This window comes from Gnatocerus cornutus, chromosome 10 (assembly GCF_029298725.1).
Source record: "Gnatocerus cornutus isolate USDA-ARS CGAHR chromosome 10, icGnaCorn1.1, whole genome shotgun sequence".
In the NCBI taxonomy this organism is placed as follows: domain Eukaryota; kingdom Metazoa; phylum Arthropoda; class Insecta; order Coleoptera; family Tenebrionidae; genus Gnatocerus; species Gnatocerus cornutus.
The window spans coordinates 8,215,445-8,238,304 of NC_142242.1; the positions used below are offsets into that span (position 1 = coordinate 8,215,445).

A 22,860-nucleotide genomic window follows, 5' to 3' on the forward strand; every position below is an offset into this window, starting at 1 on the left:
CCGGTCCACAAATACGACACAAATAAACACGGAATTCGCTTTCTTTGTCGTCCTCCACGTAACCGATAAAGATACGACATATTTACGTATTTTCAATTTTACATGACCACACAATAAACATCTTTTATCTCCACATCATGTTTATTTGTTTATTATAAACTGACGTCACTTGTTTATTCGACATGACAAAATTAGAAATATTGGAAGGTTATGTTTTTTAATAATGTGCGTATTTAAATCATGCAAAGGATATGAGAATGTTTAACAATCAGCATTTTTTGCGATTTCATGACATGACCGGCACACAATGTAAGCAATCACGAATTTACATTTAGCGGAATTTTTGCTGATTGATCTTATAACTACAAACAACGGGAATCACATCGATTCAATCAAACACAACAAAAAAGCACAACATCATAAACAAACACGTCAATAACAAATCCCACTCTTAATACGCCGAACAGCATTGCTACTCCAATTTTCAAATTGAATTCATTAAATTGCATCTTGAACTAATAACGTGATAACGCAGTTCTAATCAAAACATTAAGGGTGTTTAAAAAATAATGAAAGAACTCTTCAGTACAATCTTTAGAAGCTTAAAAAATCTCACATTTTGGTGGTCAGTTCTTTCGTTCCATTTAAATGTAAATGTTGAAGTATAAATTTGGCGTAAGATCTTAGAAATAAAACCTAGTGTGAAGATGGTAGCATCAAAAAAATTGTTCTATGACTAATAAAATTCAAATTAACAGAGAATACAAGCATTTATGTGCGGCACACTGTATATTTAAATATATTTAAAGAGTTGAAGCTAAATTTTTAAGGAACACGTAAAGAAAAAGAAAACGTGCAATTTAACTTCATTTATTACCTATAAAAGGTCCCAATTTTAGTGGCGGAAGGTATATATGAGAGCTGAGTGTATCTGGCAAGTTGGGGGTTTTTATCAAAGTTGGTACTAATTTAGCGTGGGGGGTGTCAAAATAAGTTTGTTTACATTTTGATTGACACTTTTGGTTAAATCAGGAATTTATTGAAAATACAAAAAAATTTAAGTATAATTTGATGAAAAGTGGTTAATAAAAGATTTGTACTACGCGATGTGGATGTTTTTTTGACTACTAAACATGTGTGTAAGCAAATCGCTTATTTTTCCAAATTAAACCTGTAGGCGAACATTTTGCATTCTTTTAATAGAATTTGGGTTGACGTTCAGTGAGCAAAAAAGACGAAGTTATCAACATTCAGATTCTCGAAGATTATATTTTTCTCTATTTTTTCTCAAAGGTTTCAAAGGTTTTAATTTGAGGATCTGAACGTGTTAAGCCATAAACTAAACATTACTTTCACCCACTGCACCCTCTACTGTTAATTACAGTTAAAAACTAGCACGATAGGTTATGTTTAATTACAACCCTTGTTTTTCAGTCTCACTGTGAGTTATGGAGATCCATCTTTTCATCAAAAAATGTTCTACACATAACGAACAAAACCATTGACGATTTTTGTCTAAATTTTGAGAAAATTAAATGATTTCTCACATTGCTAATATTGTTTCTGTCATTTCAGTTAATTGTAAACAAAGTCAACTGTCAACAAGACAATGCATGCGACCTAATAAACCAAAAAATATCACTAAGAAGTACAACCCCATAAAATTTGGACACATGTTGGACTTTGGATCTCACGTTCAAAACAAATAGCATATTTATTTTGTTCAGAAACTCTATTTTAAAAAGAAATTCGGTAAGTGCATGATTACCAGCTTTAAAAAATGTAATATTGTTAATTACAAAATATAGGTACGTACAATGTGTCACTAATTTTACATCGGGATAATCGAAAAGTTGCTAAGAACACAAAATTTCAAAATTTCAGTAACAGATCAGTTGTAAACGAGCATCAAAACTGATAAATATTATAAAAAGCAAAACCATTATGTTATACAGGGTCCGGCAACACTTGTGTCCACCCCCAAAATCGTCTTTTATTTTAAAGTTACATTTTTGAAAATTTGCATACGCTCATAGTTGACAAAGCTCTAGAAGCTGACGCAAAAATTTGTTTTTTATCATGGTTTGGTTGGCGTCGCGACGCCTAAGAAGTATAATTTTTAGCAATTTTTTTTTCAATATGACTGTGATACAAATATCTGAGTTTTTATTTTAAATCTAATGCCAATTGTGTTTAAAATTTGCGAAAAAAACGCTGTTTTATCAAGTTAGTTTTTAAAATCATGACAGCACAGTGGCAAACTACGTTTACACCAAAATTTCACAAGTCACTTCATTCACTCTTATAAAGGTTAATTTTGATTAACACGGCCATGCTGCACTTTATAGACACCAGAAATTGTTAATTAACATCGACAAAGCGACAATTTCACCAAGTAAGACTTTTGTTACAATCTAAAGCGAACCAAAGGATACATAAAATTTGTGACACAAGATGTTGACAGATGGGTGTAAACGTAGTTCCCAACTTTGACGTAATGAAATTGGAAACTAACTTGATAAAACAGCATTTTTTTCTCAAATTTTGAAGACAATTTGCCTTGAATCTAAAATAACAACTGAGATATTTTTAACACATTTATATTGAAAAAAAATTAAATTAGAGGTTGATATCACAAACCCTCACAATTAACTAAAAATGACATTTTAAGGGCGTCGCGACGCCAACACTATCAGTGATAAAAACCAAATTTTTGCGTCAGCTTTTAGAGCTTTGTCAACTATGAGCGTTTGCAAATTTTCAAAATTTTATCTTTAAAATTGAAGGCGATTTTGGGGGTGGACACAAGTGTTGCCGGACCCTGTACAACACAAAAATAAACAGAATAATAGCACGGCAAAAGCTTAGCGTTTCTTCTTTTTATGCTTCAAAATTTCTAATGCGTCCAAAAAGATATCCGCAAAAAAAAGTATGAGTTTGTTTACACTCCCATAAAAACTCCCAAAGCGATTTGGAGTTTTGATAAAATTTTATATAATTTTTCAGTGAATTGACCAAAATTCTTGGGTAAGAGCAAGTGAATTCAAATGTCTATATACTCTAAAAAGTAAGAGAAATATATCTAAGCTTGCATTCATTTTACAAGTGCAACACACTGTATGATCATTTAGGAATTTCATGGAGTTTTATGTTTTATTTCTGTGAACCTGATCGAGCAAAACGCATATTAGATTAAAAATCGTCTTAGGTGCACTTTTTTGTGTTTTGAAAACGTGTGACGTAACGTTTTCAAGATAAGAGCAGTTCTCCTAATTTCTTGGGGACTTTTAAATTCCCACTTGACGTAAATCATTGACCGCATGTTATAATAATAATAACAAACATACAAATAATTAGAATAAATGAACGTTTTGTATCACAAAATATTTCGATAAGTTTGGAACGTGTTAAAAATGTGTGAACAAACATGAAATGTGATAGTTTAAATAAATAGATGACGATGATAAATGATCGAACTCGACAGTTCTTTGATTCGTATTAGTATTAATTGTTTGTCAAACTTTCCTTTCTCTGTTAACATTTGAAATTTTTGTGATTATGAACCACTGCTATTTTTGTTTTCATTAATAATCAGCCATCTGAAAATTCACATTGTTTAAGCTGGTGTTAATTTTTTCGCTAAACACTAAATGCTTTCAACTTAATTAGCAACAACCAAAGTTATTACATGATTTATTATTATTAGTAAGTTGTAAGTAAATAATCAGAAAAAGTAAACGCACTGAATGTTTAGTATTATATTTTTCTGATTATCTAATATCGGCGGATAATAATTACTTCAGAAATAATGCGGAAAACAAATTTATCAAACCACAAAGATGAGGATGCAGTTTCTGATAAACATCTTCAAGTGTTTACGTCCCGCATTATAAGCATTCAGGAGCTCCCCCTTATTCGGAGCAGAAGAAAGAACTTGAACTGGAAACCGTTTCAAGTATTATTTACTCGAAATTATAAATGATTTTCCATAATTAGAGGCGAAAATAGTAAAAAAAGTAAAAATTAAAAAGTCGGCCTCCGTCATTGAAAGGCATTTAAACGTCCTTTCTAAGTTTATAAATGAATATTTTGATAAAGTCGTGTAATCTTTCGTATACATTTTATAGAGTATTTGTATTTTGTAATTGTTTCTTTTTTGATAAATATTTATAAACAATTGAAGGTCGCAAACACAATGATAAGAGCAGTTTGTTTTTATGTGTTCGAAACTTTATTTTACTCGCTGCTATGTTATTTATCCAAATCAAAGAGGTTTTTTTTTCTGTTGTGGCCACTTTTAGGGAGAGAAGCACGTTGAGATACGAACAAGTTGTTCAATAGGACTATTGAAAAACTGTAAAATTGGGTAAAGGAGAAATAGCCTGCGGTCCCTCCGAATGTAAGCGCCGTGAATTCGCCCCTTGTTTGTTGTTTACACCATAATAGTATCATAATAAGTTCGACGTTCAGGGGTAAGAAGACAAATCTTGTTTGTGTTCAAGATTTAAAATCTAAGGGTGAATTTATTGTCGTTGCTCGGTATTGAAAATCGTAGTAAAAAAGAGTAATTACCAGGGTACAATGACATAAATACACGTAGGTTTGAGATTACTTGAAAGTTTTCGTGATCCTTCTACTGTGAAAATTCGAGGCGAAACATTTCACCCCACAAATTTATGATGAATATTTTATAAACTTTATCTTGCAAAAACGAAATAGAATGTTTACACTTCGTAAAATCTCTAAACACCACGGATTATGCTAATTCCGCAGTTATTTTTACAGAAAAACAATTTTCCCAGCTGAAAAATATTTGTTGTCTTAGGCGAACAAAAAATCTGGGAGCGTCGCAAATTTCCACAAAAACTGTTAAAACTTACACTGTATCTTGAGTGCCTAAGTGTCGGAGGCCAAGAACTGGTAGCTGCAGAAAAATGGTTTTTGCTCCAACCAACGGCACTCTCAAAGGGAACGTCTCCGATGTGGCCCTGTAAAACAGTAAAAGGTGAGGAGTTGGCCGCAAAGACGACGAAAAGAAACGAAAAAAACAGCCAAGTCATTCATCAACAAAGAGTGAATTATTTAACCAAGTCAAAACGAAGAAAATTTGCACAGGCGTGCAGTTTATTTGATGAAGAGTCGAGTTATAGCGTGAAAAGGAAGAGCAAAACAATCTAAACGCGAGAAAAATAAAGCGAGCCGCAAACTTAAAGGTTTATATTTTATAATGTTGGAGTCGGGAGAAGGAAATTTATACGGGACATTGCGTTTAGTTGAAAAAGATATTATAATTTCATTTGCCGCCTGTTCCTACTATAAAACATCGCCGCCTTCTTCCCGGATAGTTCCGGATTGTCCGGTTAGAGGGGTGCTGATATCGGCTATTGTTCAAATTAGCGGACTAAAAACAGAGGAAGCGTACACAGTAAGATTGCATTATTCAGACGCGTCCTTTCCTGCTTTCTCTAATTTACGACGCCGCTTTTTAATTCGCGTATGCAGCGATATCGCCCCCACGCCGTGGCCAGGGTTGCACCCTTCATTTTTTTACCTCAGCGAAAAGACACAACCACATTATCTACTATTATAATTTATAATCGTCACAAATGCGAGCAGATATGTGATAAAGTTCAAGATTTTATCATCAGTTATCTACGGAAATTAGAGCAGATATCAGACGTCTACAGACCTTGTATGGATGATAAAAATCATACTTACAAAATTCTTCAAAATTCCTCCACCATGATCGTATCGAAACATGTTCCTATTTTCTTGCACTATATCGTATAAAACAACAGATTGTGATACGTATTAATTTCATACAAAGTATCTGTTTATGCTTAGAGGTTATTTGCATCGACAGAAAGTGTGTTTATTGTACATGAGAACGTGTTATTTGGTAAAATAATAAAAAACTACACCTGTGACAATCAAAAACAGAAGTACAACTGCAACTGACTCAGCTGTTAAATTGCGATTAAATTCGAAATGCATAATTTAATCGCCCAGAATTTATTTCAAGAATTGTCGCTATTTTTCTTATCTCCATATTCTGACTTAATGGACAATGCACTGACTCACAAATTGCGAGAATTGGGAAACAAGTTGTTAATACGCGAAACGAAAGCAAATGTTACATACCAACAGGAAACGAATTAAAAATGATACAAACTTCCATAAAATTTTATAGTTTCAAAAAGAAAATAACCAAGAAAAGTTGTTCGATGTTTATAACGCCAAATCGTCAAATCTCCTGTTATGCTCAAACAAGTTTTTCTAATTCGGTCCGTTAAGAGCCTCATTAAAGCATTGTTTTTGAATTGTTACCTTTCCATAGTTTGTATTTTAAATTTTAATACAATCTTTAGTGATAATTGTCACAGAAATGTTATCAATTATTAGAATAAATAACTTGAGTCCTAAACTATTATTTCCCCTGAAAAAACCGAAAAAATATCTTGAGCGTAACTGACATTTATCCCGAATCGGAGACCGCATCTCATTACGACTGGGATGCTGAGTTTGCTCGAATCTTTGTATTGTGGAAATACCGCCCTTCGCACTTAATCAGCAAAGGGTCTTTCCGACCAAACATTTAACATTTTTTCTTATTTCAGTCATCAATAAAAATTAGAAGAACTTGAAGTGACCAACAACTTTCCGACGAACTTGGTCTGAAAGTTGGCTTGACATTCAAGGTCATTAGGGTCCCTAATCCTTCGTAATAGGGCATAACGACGTATAACGTTGATTGCGTCTAATGCTGGGGCGAAAAAATTTGCAAAAATGCGCTTTGACGTCCAGATGGGGTTGTTACATAAGAGTTATTTATCGCACAACTGATACAAATTCGCAGGAAATATATATTTAAAATGCAATTTATTAAAGTAACTAGATATATTTTTGCATATTTATACAACCAACGCAATTGCTTACTCTTAATATTTACTTTATTTCACACGATACTTCTAAGCAAAAATTTACTTGGTAAACAAATCTGTTTTCTTTCATATGCATAATATAAACTATTTTTTGAAGATATTTGTAGACTATTATGTAGGAAAATCAAAATAAACAACTACTTTTTTAAGAAATTTCGTTATAAATCAGGGTGAATTATATTTACACCAAGCACAATGAAACAACTGACAATACACGATGATCATGTGCTGTCCTATTTTCGGGAATTTCAGAGTACGAATTCGAATTTTAGTGAAAAAAAGAATGTCCCTGTTGGTACAAAGACAGAGTATTTCGACAGTGTGATTTATACTTTAAGCGCTTGTTCACGCCAGATGCAAGTATATTTACTTAAGCAGCTTGGGCAGGGTGAAGAGACCTCATCTGACGATTGCTATAATTCGTTTCAGATAAATATTACTGCCAACTGTTTCAAACCCTGCAGAAATTTTTCTCGAGCAATTGTCACGAAATTTTCGTGTTGTTAGGATGGTATTAGAGATGCAGGTGGTGGTGGTAGCAGTGTTAATACAGCACTAGTACTAGTACTAGTGGTATCAGTGGTGGTTTAGGTGAGACAAACCTTCAGTTTGGTGGTGTTGTATCGAAAAAGTCACTTTCACTTTCACAAACTTTTGAAAATCGTTCACATTTTATCCAGTTACGTAACGCGGCGCATGGAGGCGGGAAATTTGAAGAGTGAGGTTATAAAATAGCTACACTATCCGGCATCGACGTGGAAGCAATTCTAGTCGAGAACATACTGAGTATAGGCACACGTTCGTGCGGCACATAATGTTGTTTACTGTTTACATGTCTGCTTCGCCTCGCCCGTATGAGAGATGTTGTTTACTCAGTTATATTTAGAGTTTAGAGAAATGCAAAAGCAAACCAACTACACCTGCCTCGACCGGAGATTCCACAGGGGCGGATTACACGCGCATTTCATGTCCACTTTGTTTCACCAAAATCAATCTCGCTCCTGTAAACACGGCAAACAAATTTCAACGAATATTTTTCACAAATTCACGCCGCCACCAAACTACATAATGCGAGTTGTAATCATAAAAACACGACATGAATCCTCTTATCTCAATTTTTCTAAAATAAACAAACAAATAATAGAATAATACACATTTTTACTTGAGTTTATTTACAAGGACTCTGATAAAATCTCGAGTAGTACACAAAGCTATTAAACCATTCGATCGTCTATCTTGGCAAGCGGTCAAAAATTTTGCAACGCGCACCAAGTGCTCAAGTTCGGGGTGCGCTTTGAAAAGGATAATTTCGCAGGATTTGAAATAAAACTTGCAAGTGATAAAACGAGTATCGATAGCGCGGTTGGTCCTTTGGGAGAAAGAAATCAGTATTCATATTAACTGTTCGCGATTCCGGCACCCCTCCACAAAGGTGCAAACTTATTATAAGGGTGTATCTGTGAAAAGCCTGTATTACGAGACCTACGAGGAGACCCTTGATGCGAACGCACTCGTCTGTGTAACACTTCCTAAAGCTTTTTTAATCAAAAGCGACGTTTTATGAATAGTGGTTTGACATTCGATAAGTTTGCTTATGTCAGATGTTTTACAAGTCTGCAGTTTCTTGAGCCGACTAATCTAAACAACACACAGAGGTATTTTGTTATCATCGATCACCTACTGTCGTCCGTCCAACGCTCCAAGAAGTTGATTTGAATAATGCAAAAATCAAAATGAAAAAAAACAAGATTCTGGGTTCCATTCGTCTCGAAACTTTATGAACGTTTTAGGTGAATACATAATTTTAGCAAAACGCGTCTTTACTATTTCTCGGGATGATCGGAAGTCAATAAGAGACAGAGAAGTAGCAATAACTGGGACAGAAAGAGACACTCGTCGCGGAAAAGGTAGTATATAAAGTAGCCAAGTTAAAATGGTGTGGGGGAAATCAAAAGAAGTGCCAACCCCAGCGTATTTTAGCATTCCCCTCGCGAGCTGTCCGTCTCGCTTTCTCGCCCAACGCAATCGTTACAGCCTCCTACTCTCCGACTCGAAAAGATATTATTTCTTATTTCAAGTCACATTCGAGTAAGTAGGTGGCACAAATTAGGTTCTTGGCGACTTTTGCATCTCAGCGGTGTGACATGCAACGATAGCTTTTATTGACAAAATCAACGTGCGGGAAGAATACGGAATTGCGGCTGAAAAGGTGTAAATCAAAAGTTGACAAATATAGTCCGGACCTGATGAACTCATTCATGCGATCTGACAGAATCTGACCCAAGGGACGGTCATCCGTCGAACGTCGAACCTTCACACTTTTTTAAAACTACATTTTACGATCTCATCATTCAAATACACGCAAAACCGTCTACTTTCAATCCAACAAATGACAACGATAAGAAAGGGAATTAAAAAAAACAATGTTTGTAACTATAGTAAACATGTTTGGAAGCTTCGAATTCACCGGAGCTAATATATTCTCTTGGGACCCTCACTAACACGCACGGGGTTGGAAGAAATTAAGATCAAAACAAGAGTTATGTTAACAAGCACAGAACACAACCACAACAAATTCCGAGGAAGTGAAATGATTTTCTACAATATTTTTTGCTTCTTCTCTCGTTCAATTACTGTTTTTACCGGCGACTGCTTCCAACAAAATACTTTCCCAGTTCAACTCAATTTGTTTATAATAGAATAAGGTGCCACTTTGGGGAAGACAATAAAAACAAAACGATAAAAGCAAATCCGTTATTATCAGCAGAGTCGACTTGCTTCCCACTGTTTATTCTCTTTCAAACTTCCCCCAGGCTCCTTCGTCAACATAATTCTAAATAATACATTTTTACGCAACAATTTCAAACCTAACTGGTTAAACAGTTTTCCGTCTTCCCTTGTTTATTAAATAAATGAAAATTGTCGATTTTAATTAAGCGTTTAATTAATTTTAACAAAAATATTAATTTCATTAATTACGAAAGAGTGACGATGGAAGAGTAATCTTGTATGGATAAACACCAATAAATGTGACGAGTTGATCAGCAATGAATGCCAATGTATGCACACATTTGAAACGGGCGATTAATACAATCATAGCTCTAGAATTTTGATGGTTGTATCAAGATAAGTTTGAAAGAGTTAAGAAAATATTATGTTTAAAAAACAATTCCCATTAAGGCGTTCATCCGCGCAAGCCTATCGTGTTGTTTGAAGTTCTAATTAAACGTTATGGGTCTCTAAAATTATTGTGATAACTTCTGCAGAATCTTGGAAGAGAACATTAAAATTTACGATCCGAATGTTGGTGCGTTGCGGGCTTCAGCAATCTTCTATCTGGAATAATAGCCGTGTCATTTGTGTATATAGTCAGGGATCCGGAATTCAAAACCGGGTTAGTGCCATCTTTTGCGTAAGTGGCATTCATATTTTATAAAATTAAGGGATATTTAAAGAGAAAAATAAAATCTTGTTCGATGGAATCTGAAAATGTAATTGATGTTGAATTACTAGTGTATGCATTACCTGAACAATGTAAACGTAACTTGCCATCTTAAGACTATACACAGAGTTACCTCTTGCTATTACTACACAATTAGCTCAGGCCTAAGGGAACAATCAGCTCGCAACTTCTCCGATCTCTCCCTAGAACGAGCGGGTTATAGCCATCGTCTAAATTACAGACATGTATATTGAAAGACGTTTACTTGCACGAGTCCAAAACTTAGGAAAACTTGTGTTCAAGTATGTGGTTCTACGTAAAGAACTATACGGAGAAGTTAGCGTCTCTCTCTTCCACATTACTCCTTTAGAGACGTCGTGACGCCATGCGGCTGTTGGCGAACAATGTGTGTATGTGTGTACCTTACGATCTAAGCTCTAGAGACTTGCCGTTGTATTTGTACTTTTACATTACTAACTAACCACTTGACTGTTGTTAAAGTCAAGTTAGCTTTAAGTTTGCTGACTTGTCATACTGTTTCTTGGCAAACAGAGGTCTAACCTGGTCCCTTCCACCTTCAACTCGCCGTTGTTAATGCCACATGGAGCAGAACTCACAATTTCAGTTTAATTCTACCCAAATAAAATTCCCATTACTCACTCCAAACTACAAAGCACTAACTCCGATTTTTACTATTAATTATTATAATTAATATAGAAACTTCTATAACATTTAATAACTCAATTTTTCCTCCTGGGGCGATTTAATAATGAAACATTTCCTAGAGTTGAACGGAAATTTTACAAATAAATTACTTTCCTCCAAAGAAGTGCACTCAACAAATTTTAACTTTTAAACTAACACCTCGGCGGTGTTTATTTTTCAAGAAATCTCGCCATTTGAGTGAATTTTTAGTTATCGTATCTATTTATCTATTTATAAACACGTTGCATACTATCCTTTTTATAAGACTATATACTGTAGTGGATCGATATTTGCGCCCGAAAACAAAATGCACAAGGTAGTAAGTAGTAAAATTAAATGTAAAATTTTTGATGATCGGCTTACACACAGGCAAGTTTGAATGGGTTTATTGATTTTTTGTCGATTGTTTTAGCATGTGTTTGTGTGAATCGAGTTGGAAATTTGCTTGTCTAATTTGTAAAATTCGGTTGCATTGCATTTTTCGCGGAAAGTTCTTATTGTAATCTTTGTGTAGATTGTTACTGCTGCGGCGGAGGGAATATTACGTCTAACCTCGAGGCGGATGGCGGAACGGCGATTAAGCCCGCCCAACCCTAATGAAGTAACCATCGCCAAAAGTTTCCAACGCGCTTTAATGTTCTTTCGTGTTTTTATAATGACACGCTTCGCCGATGATGTCTCACACCAAACTTTCTATAGTCTAAAATGAAGGAAATTATCGAAAATTCTGACAGAGTCAAAAGCTAAACAGAGCAGCCAACCTTAAGTGTTCTCAATCAACGGGGAGCAATTTAGATCCTCCGAAGACTTACTTATTCGGACATTCCGATCTACCGCGAATAATGGAAGATCCTTCGTTTCAGGAGTTTCAGGAACCCCTCGCGTTCGCGCTTCGTCACATGCAAATTCACTTTCGCCGAGCACACATGTACGCGTTTCTCTGCACATTTCACCAGGAAAAACACCGCATCCGAATTAGAATTAGAAAAAGCACCGCGTCGAATGCGGGACTTTTCACGCGATGTATAATGAAATAATGTTTGTCCACGACTGTAGTGTATTTCCTTACATACACAGTAGGTACTGTTTGCGAGGGATGGGGTAAATAAATCAATACTGTAGTATATTTGTACTAAAGCAAGAAGACCGGTGGGGCAAAGAGGGTTGCATGCATGTTGTTTACAGGGGAAGAAAAACAAACAAAAAATGTTAGCTAGTTGTGAGCTCAAGCGGGCGCAAAAATAAGCACAGACATACGATTCTAACTCCGTCTCCTCCAATATTTTACGACGTGTGTGCGTGATCGCGAACACTGTTCATTACCTGCTTTGCGAGTTTCGACTTTTTAATTATTATCGATTTGTGCCATTTCTGCTCCCTGGTCACTCATACGCAATTTCCTCATTAAATAACAATTGTCAACAAGTCTAGCTTTTTAAAAAAACCCACTCCTTCCTGCACTTAGATATTTTATAAAACATCCACAAGCGCAAATGTACGTATCAGATTTAATAATAGACAACAGGGTAAAATACCCTTATTTAGACTAGAAGCAAAGGGATGTGTTCTTAAAAAAATGCTGGATTGAATTTCGTTTTTAATGTGTATCGATAAACAATGTTGAAACGAAAACATGAAAAAGCCGTCTCGTGGAAGATTTTCTAGTTAGACAAATTGTTGAGCGTTTGAACCCTAAACTTCGGGGGAGTTAATACACATCCGGGTGCACATGTGAAATGACGGTCGAGATACGACACAACAAAACAAACCACCTGTTGGATTGTTGTATTTCGTATACAGAGCCAGCTAAATATATCTTATCAAAATTCTAATTTCAACATAAATGTCATGTTTTCAATGGGGGTTTTTCTTCTATTTATACATTTCGTGCTATATTACGACATTTATTCTATTTCGCTTTTTCGTCTCGACGATTATTGGCGTTTATATGGCTTCAGTTCTTTATGTGTTTTTTAAACGATGCCACCCTTGTTTTTTCTCTTCGGAACCGAAAAAATAACGCCGATTAGCATTGTTATTACGGGTTTTTAAAGAACGGTTAGTTCTTTATTTACAAAAAGTATGACAACGTAAACCGTGGCGTATATTTAGAAACTAGTTTGTAAATAGTCCATGTGTTTATTCGATTCATCCTGCATAAAATGGCGTATATTAAAGCCGACTTACACTGAGAAAATGTCTAAGCACAACAATAACACCGACATATTTCATCGGAATCCAGAAATCCCGCAAATTAAACCAAATTGTTTCAGACAACTAACAAATAACTCAACGTCTAAATAGAACACGTGTCTTACATTTCCGTTTAGCAAATTCACACACTACCAATTTCACCCAGATTCTGCTACATCGTCTCTTTCTTTAAAAATGCAAATACAGAGTGTCCGGAAAGTCGCGCACCACCGTGCAACTGTATCATCGGACAATGCCATAGATCACCGGAAAAATGTTAAAAAAATCCATGTCTTCAATTTTTCGAGATATGATGGATTAAAAAGGCAAAGTTTGATGCGAAAATTAACGATTTCTGTGCAATAATTTTACGTTTAAATGAATTTGTTACCTAAAGGACATTTTGCGCAAAGGCATGGTGCAAAGAAAAACGGAAAAATCTTGCAAGAAATGCCTGAAAACTGTTAACAAGGTTTTTGAATCAACAATCTCCATCAGTGTGGCATCGTTCACTTAAAACCATAGTTACATTTCTTGTTCATGAGCCGACCTGACTAACGCCAACAATAAGCAACGTTTCCGGACACCTGTATGTTGAATTTTTCTATATACAAATCTACAAACATCAATTTGTGTCAAAATTCTAAATAGTTTCTACCTAGTTTTTACATTTATTTGATTATCTAATATTTTACCAACTTTTAACAATACGTTAATTTTCCATGAATAGCTAGAGGAGAAATTTATTTGAACAGCCGTTATTTTCCTTGGCTGCAATTGTAAATAAACTCTTTTTTTACTGATTTTGTTCTGCAAAGCAATCATTTTAAAATGACATTTGAGCAGACTATATGCATTTTTTTTCGATCGTCTAACAAATTTTAATAATCGATGAAGCATATAGGATCAAAGAAAAAACCTCTGACCATGACTCAAATTTAAAGGTGTGTTAAAATTTTAAAGGTCCCTTAAAGTGAAATTCCTATTCTGTATCACCTAAGTCCGTTAAAATTTTAACCGAAGTACGTTAAAAAGCTGCTTATTTTAAAGGCAAGCCCAGACCATCCTTTAAATTTAACAGGGTGCTTTTAGATTCACTTTGACAGTTGTTTTCGAGGTTATTTAATAAATGTTACGAAATAAGATGAATTTTGTTGAATTCTTAAAATGCAATTACATCAAATTTGATGCATTTGATAAATCTTTAATAACAAAGAAATCACATGTATGAGATGAAATTTGAAGTTACTTTAATTATGAATGAATTTTTATATTCAGATAAAACATGAAATTTAATTTGATCGAGTAATTCAAGCGAGCCATTTTCTTCGTCGAATAAATAATTTATGATTCAAATTGTTCCGTTTATTTAAATAAAGCCCTTTGATTTTAGTAAACAATTTAAAATAATAATTTATGTTGTAATTAGTACAAAATGCATTTTCACATTAGATTTTTATTTAAGAGCTCTAAACGATGGATAGCGATTGGTCATGTTCTAAAAATTACAGAAATGCATTTTAGACACTCATTAAAATATTTTCAAAAAGATATCAACAAAGTAATGTTCGCAAATAATTTAACTTCTTGTAATAAATTAAACTAAGCAAAAAACTGCACGTTTTGGTAATGAATAAATTTGCATTTTATTATTTTTGGCCTATGCAACAATTTTCTACATTCCTAAATATTGATGTTGGACCAAAATGACCAAAAAACGCGTTTCAAGTTTCCAGTTACGTTTATACATTGTTCAAATATTTTTTTTAATATTATTTACGATTTGTTATTAGGGCTTGTTCACAATCGAATTAATAGACGTACGTTAAAATTCTCGATTTTATATATACATAAATAGTCAGATTTAAAATCGAGAATTTTTAAACGTAGTACGTTAAAATTCTCGATTTTAAATACTACGTTTATTTCATGATACAAAATAGCTATTTAAACCCCGCACCGTTAAATCTGACTATTTTAACGTACCTTTTAAATTTAACAGACTCGATACAGAATAGCCCTTAATAGGGGGTAAAAAAAAAGTATTTGCTCTGTAATTTTGAGATTGTTAAAATGTCAAGTTTAGAAAATATCCAGAGAATATAGGCTGATTTTAATTCATCAGTCTAAAGAATGCATCAAAATCTGTAAATTTGCCAAATGTGATTTGACCGATTCTTCAATTAGTCTCAGATGAGCTGTTTTTTGGAAATCTAATTCGAAAGCTGACAGAGCACTTTACCATGAAGTGAGTGATGATTTTAGAATGATCTTTACAAAATTATGTTAATATAAAAGCGAATGGATTACGGACGATATTTGCTTTTTTTAAAATCGTGTTTAATTGAAGTATTCGATTTCTTCGGTTATTAACAATAAACAGTTTGAGACATAAAAATGATGACCAGAAAGAACTTTCTGAATCAAATTCAAATGATTATATTATTATCATTGAGTTAATTGTTTAATTTTTACAGGCGACGCACATTTATGAACCACATGTAAACATATAAATATGTATGTTATGTTATGTTGTATGAACATGCCCAGCGTTATCTATCAAGGAAACAAATACCGACAAATTGAGATAGAGAATTGTCGCGTACTTTTTAAGGAATTGAGGTCAACACAACGTGTCAATGTTTATTGTTTACCAATTAGTCAGCGAATTGACTAAAAGAGAAAATGATTAAATGTGGAATCACCATTCGTGTGGTCTACTTTTAAAACCTATTTTTGAGATTGATTTATAATCTATATCTGGATAATATTTGTTTGTTTAAACAAATTGTTAGAAAAGTTATGCAAGCTAAGATGTCTTCTCGCGAATTCCGAGCGAATAAATAAACAATAATTCGACGCTTGTTTTGAATAAAAATGAAGAACTAGCAGTTATCCATAATTTTTTCTCTTTGCGACGGTTGCACATTGTTTGAAATTGTTTACTCGCCGCCATAATTCGAATCGCACCATGCGTGAATGAAATGGATGAAGGAGCGCGGAATAAAATTTATGCATCCTTAATTCTATTTTGAATAATGTTAAAGGCTTTTTTAAAACTAAAACTATAAATTTTCAGTAGAACGGGTGCTTAATGCTATAGATTTAGTCAAGACTAAAGCAGAACAAAAACTCTATAATACAAACCATTTAAAAGTTTTCAGAACATTTCAGCGGAAACTCGAAACGCCCCTGAAAGTAAAAAATCGTTTAGCCGAAGTTTTCTCACATAAACCGTCATCATAGTTATTTCCACGGTGCTTACGTCTATTAATTCCTCACACGCACGCTTCGGTCGAGACACAGCAGCTAACAGGGAGTTGATGCGTTGCAAAGCGTATTGACGCTCCCCATCCACACTCAAACATCGACATTATTTCCCAGCCCTCGATGTGACGGCTTTTTCAATTCTAGTTTAAAATTTTCATAAGATCAATGCTTCATTTACACTTCTGACACAGATTTGAGGCCGACAACCAATTGCCGGTACCAGGAAATTAGCGCTGATTATGATCACATTGAAACCACTTGTAAACAACGAAACACGTTTTTCGAGCTTTTGTCTGCTAATTTCGGCGTTTTTGTAGCATATGTGGTCGCGTGTGAGTGATGACACCTTACTGACTCTGCGTAATTGTTAATATTACGTGGGGTTGCTGTTTTCCAACATCGGAATGCAAGGCGTCCCTCTTTTTGGAGCCTCGCACGTGCCAAGTTGCTCTGCTCACGTAGCGGCAGATTATCGCTGCTGATACTAACAATATAATATATAATAAACGTTTGCCTTTAAATTCTCATTCAGACGTTGCCATTTTCCGCCAGAACTGAGAAAGAAATTGCTGGCGAGATGTTATTAGACAAAGACAGAATTAACATCCCTACTACAAAATAAACCGTTTCGTTTATTATCTCGAGCAATTATACTTACCTACAATTACAGGCAAATTACAAACTACTGCAAAGATTCGTGCAACCGCGTGCTCGTTTTCCTAAGTTCGCTTCCCCATTTACTGCATTCTACGGTCCTGTGATACAATACGTTATTACTATTACTTTTTCGACCCTCCTGCAGTTTAGACTACTTTTACCTCTACAGGCAATATTCCGCTGGTCTCCAAATGATTTACTGACTGGTTTCAATTTCGTTCACATTTTTCGCGACAAATGGGCCACAATAAACATGCAAGGTGCTTGTGCAAAGATTGCATGTGTCAGGCACTGTAATAAAATGCTCGAACACATCAAACGGTTTCGCCTTGTTGGGGGACAACGTCTAATTTCTTATTCAAGCAGCCCCATCACTGATTCTAGACGCTATTCTATCAGGATATTTTAATACATTAGTAGAAGTAAAGGACTTATCTGCTTCTAAACAGTCTCATGTGCCTCCTCTCGTTTTTTAGATTTTTTTTAATCGACCTATTACCCTATTTTAGACAAGATATCGTCGGTTAAGAGTGTTAACCTGCTAATTGCACTTTTGGTTATTTTTGAAATTTTCGATTATTTTAATTTTAAATGATGTTGCGCATTGCTGCTATCTCCAGTAACAACAAATTTCGTCGGCTTGAGTTGTTAAGTTGCAAAGTCCATTTTTCGATTAAATGCGTTTTCGATTTTGTAAAACGAAAAACAAAAAACTTACCGTTCGATTCTTTTATGTGTTATAATTTCAGAATAAAGAAACATTCTATTTTCGGCCTCCAAGTTTTCAGATCTCAGATTTGACGACAAATATGTGAAAAATTGATATTTATCGACTACCGTCAAAAAAAAACAAAATGGACTTAGCAACTTAACGACTTAAGCGGACGATTTGTGTCCACATGGATATTTTTGTGGCTTTAAAAATTGTTCTTTGTAGTTTGCAAAATATGTAGTTAATATACCTATACAATATGTCCCCGGATTGAGTTCACAAGAGGAAAAAAAAACATGTTTTTCATTTTACAAAAAATGACAAAGGAATCATATTTTTTGTTTAATTCAAAATAAATAAATCTTTGATTAAAACTTTAATATTATCAGGCTGTGTTCTTAAAATCGATAAAAACAAAAAATAACAAAAAACTTTTTAATTTTTAATTTAGCAAAAAATGTCAAAGGAATAAAATTTATTTCATAATTGAAACAAATTTACTATTCGATTAACTCACCACCTCTTTCAGCACATAGTTCAATTCTAACTCGTAATTCTTTAAGACTGTTTTGAACTTTCTTAATTATTGTTATGGATGCAAGTGCATTTTTTATCCGATTTTTAATACTTATTATTATTATTATATTTGCATGCAATTACACAATTCAGTAAATAAAAATATGAAAAAATTGAATTTCAGAGTACAAACTAATAATTTAAATTCTAATTGCAGATTTATCTGTTTGGAATTAAGCAGAAAATGTTATTCCTTTGTAATTTTTTGTAAAATGGAAAACAAAGTTTTTTTTTCTTCTTGTGAACTCAATCCGGGGACATACTGTATACATTTGTTTTTAAAAATTAGCTTAAAAATAAGGCCACTTTTTATAATATACGGTCCGGCAACACTTGTGTCCACCCCCAAAATCGTCTTTAATTTTAAAGATAAAATTTTGAAATTTTGCATACGCTCACAGTTGACAAAGCTCTAGTGGCTGAAGCAAAAATTTGTTTTTTATCACTGATAGTTTTGGCGTCGCGACGCCTTAAAAATGTAATTTTTAGGTAATTGTGAGGGTTTGTAAAATCAACCCTTAATTTAATTTCTTTTTCAATATAAATGTGTTAAAAATATTTCTGTTGTCATTTTAGATTCAATGCAAATTGTCTTCAAATTTTGAGAATAAAATGCTGTTTTATCAAGTTAGTTTTCAATTTCATTACGTCAAAATTGGGAACTACGTTTACACCCATCTGTCAACATCTTGTGTCACAAATGACATCTATCCATTGGTTCGCTTTAGAATGTAACAAAAGTCTTACTTGGTGAAATTGTTACTTTGTCGATGTTAATTAACGATTTCTGGTGTCTATAAAGTGCAACATGCCCGAGTTAGTCAAAATTAATCATACAGGTGAATGAAGTGACTTGTGAAATTTTGGTGTAAACGTAGTTTGCCACTGCGCCGTCATCATAAACTAACTTGATAAAACAGCGTTTTCTTCGCAAATTTTAAACACAATTTGCATTTGATTTAAAACAAAAACTCAAATATTTGTAAATTTGAATTCGCGAATTTTTCTGCAAAAACTCAAAAATTGCTAAAAATTATACTTCTTAGGCGTCGCGACGCCAAACAAATCGTCATAAAAGAATACAATTTTGCCTCAGCTTTTAGAGCTTTGTCAACTATGAGCGTATGCAAATTTTCAAAATTTTATTTTTAAAATTAAAGACGATTTTAGGGGTGAACACAAGTGTTGTCGGGACCTTGTATAAAGATTTAACAGGGCATAAAGAGACATTGTTTTACGTGTTTAAAAAAATAATTTTAGATAGTTATAACAGTGTTGGTTCTTATAATATTTATTTAAATAAGAGTCCCAAAAATGTTTTATTACTGTCGAGGACCTCTACGTCTTAATATTGATTTTTTATGACGTGACAAACATAATTTTTCCTATAACGGTTAATAATAATTATTACAACAAGACATTCATTTTTAATTTTGTAATTATTACAACTTCTGTTATTAAATTTTCCCAATACAAGTAATAAAACGTTGCTCAGTAAATATTTGAAGTTAATTTTATTTGTGGCTTTTATATTTAGAAAACCTGCTAACTCCTAAATTTAAAAAAAATCACACAAAGGTCGCCTGCTCTCTCTCCAATTATACAATGCTATAAAGTATTAATTTGGGAGTTATTTTTATAGTATTAACCCGTTCATAATTTGCGTTCTTTTATAAATCTATTTTTAATAAATTCTTAAGTTTTTTTACCTCCTGTAAAATTTGCGATATAGAAAAAAAATCGTTTCAGGCATTCAAACTCTGAGATGCTGAAGTGCATAATTGATTTTGATTATTGTACTCAAGAAGAAATAAAAGTTGAAAATTTATGTTCCGTCTAATCTGATAATATTTTTATGGTAAAAATTCGAAAGGAGTCATAGAGTTGGAGTACCTGGCTCTTGCAGTGAAATATTATCTTGTAGCACTGATAAGATAGTTCCTCTGTACTACATATTGTGATTGCGATTGAATATTTTTGGGGTGTAGATTTGCAAGTGTGAAAGTAACGTTGGGTAGCCGAAAAATGTAGGGTTGAAGGGGTGAGTACGCTAAAGAAATAAGACTAGAATTATAAACAGAAAACAAGGAGGTAAATATATATAGTGAGTCATGTTAGGGCGCGATAATCTGAAAAGGGTTGGTACAGTGCGTTTCGGTGTAAAGTAGGGCTACGGCGTTCATTGAAAAAGCAGTGTAAGAATATGTAACGTGTTAGAGCGAGGCGAAAATGTTGCTTACGGGCATTTCGACTGGCGTCCCTCTTTGTGTACTCGGTCTATTGATCGGAACCATGTAAATAAGTACTGCGAAAAGTGATACGTTCAGCATACAATTCGGAGATCTGCGATGCGTCATACAACAAGGACAACATCCATGGAATCAATTTAGCTACCGCTATTTTTGCCATGTATTAGAAATGATAATTATCAGGGAGCAACTTTACGGTTGGTTCGTGGGGTGTTCATGTTCGCGGCTGCTTTTAGGACATTGTCCCATCTTTTTGTAAGCGAGAAAAACTTTTAATTATTAGGGTCGTTTATTTATGACGAAGATAAAACCCTGTGAATTATGGCCACAAAAATATTCTTTTAGTGAATATCGGATTTTTTAATTATAACACCCCGACAATTTATTGAAATTCATAACTTCTGACCTGGGAGAAATACTGATTTTAAAATAAGAAAATCGCTATTTTGGCACGTGGCGATCTGTCGGGATTATTATTACGGTCTTACTTTCTGCGCCAGCATGAAGCCTGTATTGTTTGTTTGTCCACAAGATAAGTCGGCGTGGTCAGCCGCTATCGCTTCACACTCCATTTAGCGAGCTACAATGATTCGTCGCCAATGGAACAATACAAATACGATGCACGCAAGTGACCATCGGAATTGACCGACGGTCGGTCGCCTTATCTGCCAAGAAGTCATTATTCGTATGACAAAAGCCACAACACCATTTCTCACCGCTCCATTGACAAGATGCGGACATTCCACCACTCACATATATCTTCGTTAATCCACCCCCTTTTTAAAATTCACATCTTCCACACAAAACTAAGGTGCTAAAAATGACATTGCTCACTGCTAATCTTTAGGGCTGGTCAGTTCACTCCACATTTAATGGTAATGAAGCAACAACACGCATTAGAAACATCATCAATGGTCATTACCTGATTTTATCATATCGATAGAAATCTAGCTTGTAATAAAGAATGAGTTAAATTAACAAACACCAAAAGAAGTAAATTCAATTTTGAAATCTTTAGCAAAACTTTTCGTTATGGTGGTTTATCGCTCAATTAGCGATGGCCCTCAGCAAGTTGGGTTAACCACGAGTGGCCAAAGGTTGTTTCTAATTCCCCCGACAGAAGTTAAGTTTTCCAAGTACCCACCTCGTGTTGCTGTCCAATTGAAATTAATCCCAAATCTTCGAGAATTAATGGAGAATATACGTAGCCTTGGAAAGACCATTATCCCTATGTTAAAAGACATAAAGTATCCAAGACGATATCGCTCACGTCTGCATACATCTTATGTGTAACAGACAAAGATGGCAAATTAAAGACCATGCCACTTGCAAAATATAGCTTGTTTCACCCCATTCGGCCGACCCGAGAACAAGACGGACCGTGCATAGAAATTAGCGACAAAGTTCATAGACGCCTTCAGGCTTGATTCCAGTTTCTACATGCTCTTATTTAATATAATTTCACAAGAAACCTATTTATGAAATAATAATGACCCTTTTAGTAGTTAAATTTCAAGTCGGATATCCGTGCAAGAAGTTGCCGTACTTCTGTTTCAGTGGCCGGATATTTTTGCAAATTAAGTTGATTTGCTTCACGTTTTATCAGTGCTTTATGGGGATGTTGCACAGACGACCAGAATTTTTATAGCGAATTATACAGAATTCTTTATTCGGGAAGTTATGCTTCAGGACGATCAAGAACATAACAATCAATTAAAAAGTGAACACCAACCAATCACGCTTATGTTATCTAAATCTGCTCGGTTCTAACATTTAAGTCATAATTATTAAGTTTGAATTGAATTTATCTCTAAAATTCTTTCATTCTTTTGTTTCCTTTCAAATATTACAAAAAAAGGGAGAAATTTATTCACAAATTGTAAAACTTTTGTTTTTTTAGTTTTACAAAATTATAACTTTTAAATTCTCAACCTTTCAAGTTTTTATACAGGGTGTGTCGTAAGTCGCGGATAAACTTGACGAATTCATAAGGGCCGGCCATAAAAAGCATAAAAACGTGTTTTTTTTTCTTATATCTTCTTCTTAAGATAGAAGCACTTGTACCAAGCAGATAAATACCTTTTTATTAGGAAATTCAGTAAACTTTAAAGAAAG

The 22,860-nt window shown here is 34.1% G+C and overlaps 1 protein-coding gene across 4 annotated transcripts in view; it reads right to left on the reverse strand.

Annotated features, from left to right (window-relative positions):
• Window positions 1–22,860, reverse strand: part of FoxP (forkhead box transcription factor P) — a 58,215-nt gene that overhangs the window by 24,311 nt on the left and 11,044 nt on the right. For all 4 annotated transcript variants that reach the window (XM_088047602.1, XM_088047604.1, XM_088047601.1 and 1 more), the window contains exon 2: window positions 4,881–4,988. In XM_088047602.1, coding sequence (XP_087903728.1) covers window positions 4,881–4,988 — 108 coding nt within the window. The remainder of the gene's footprint in view (window positions 1–4,880; window positions 4,989–22,860) is intronic.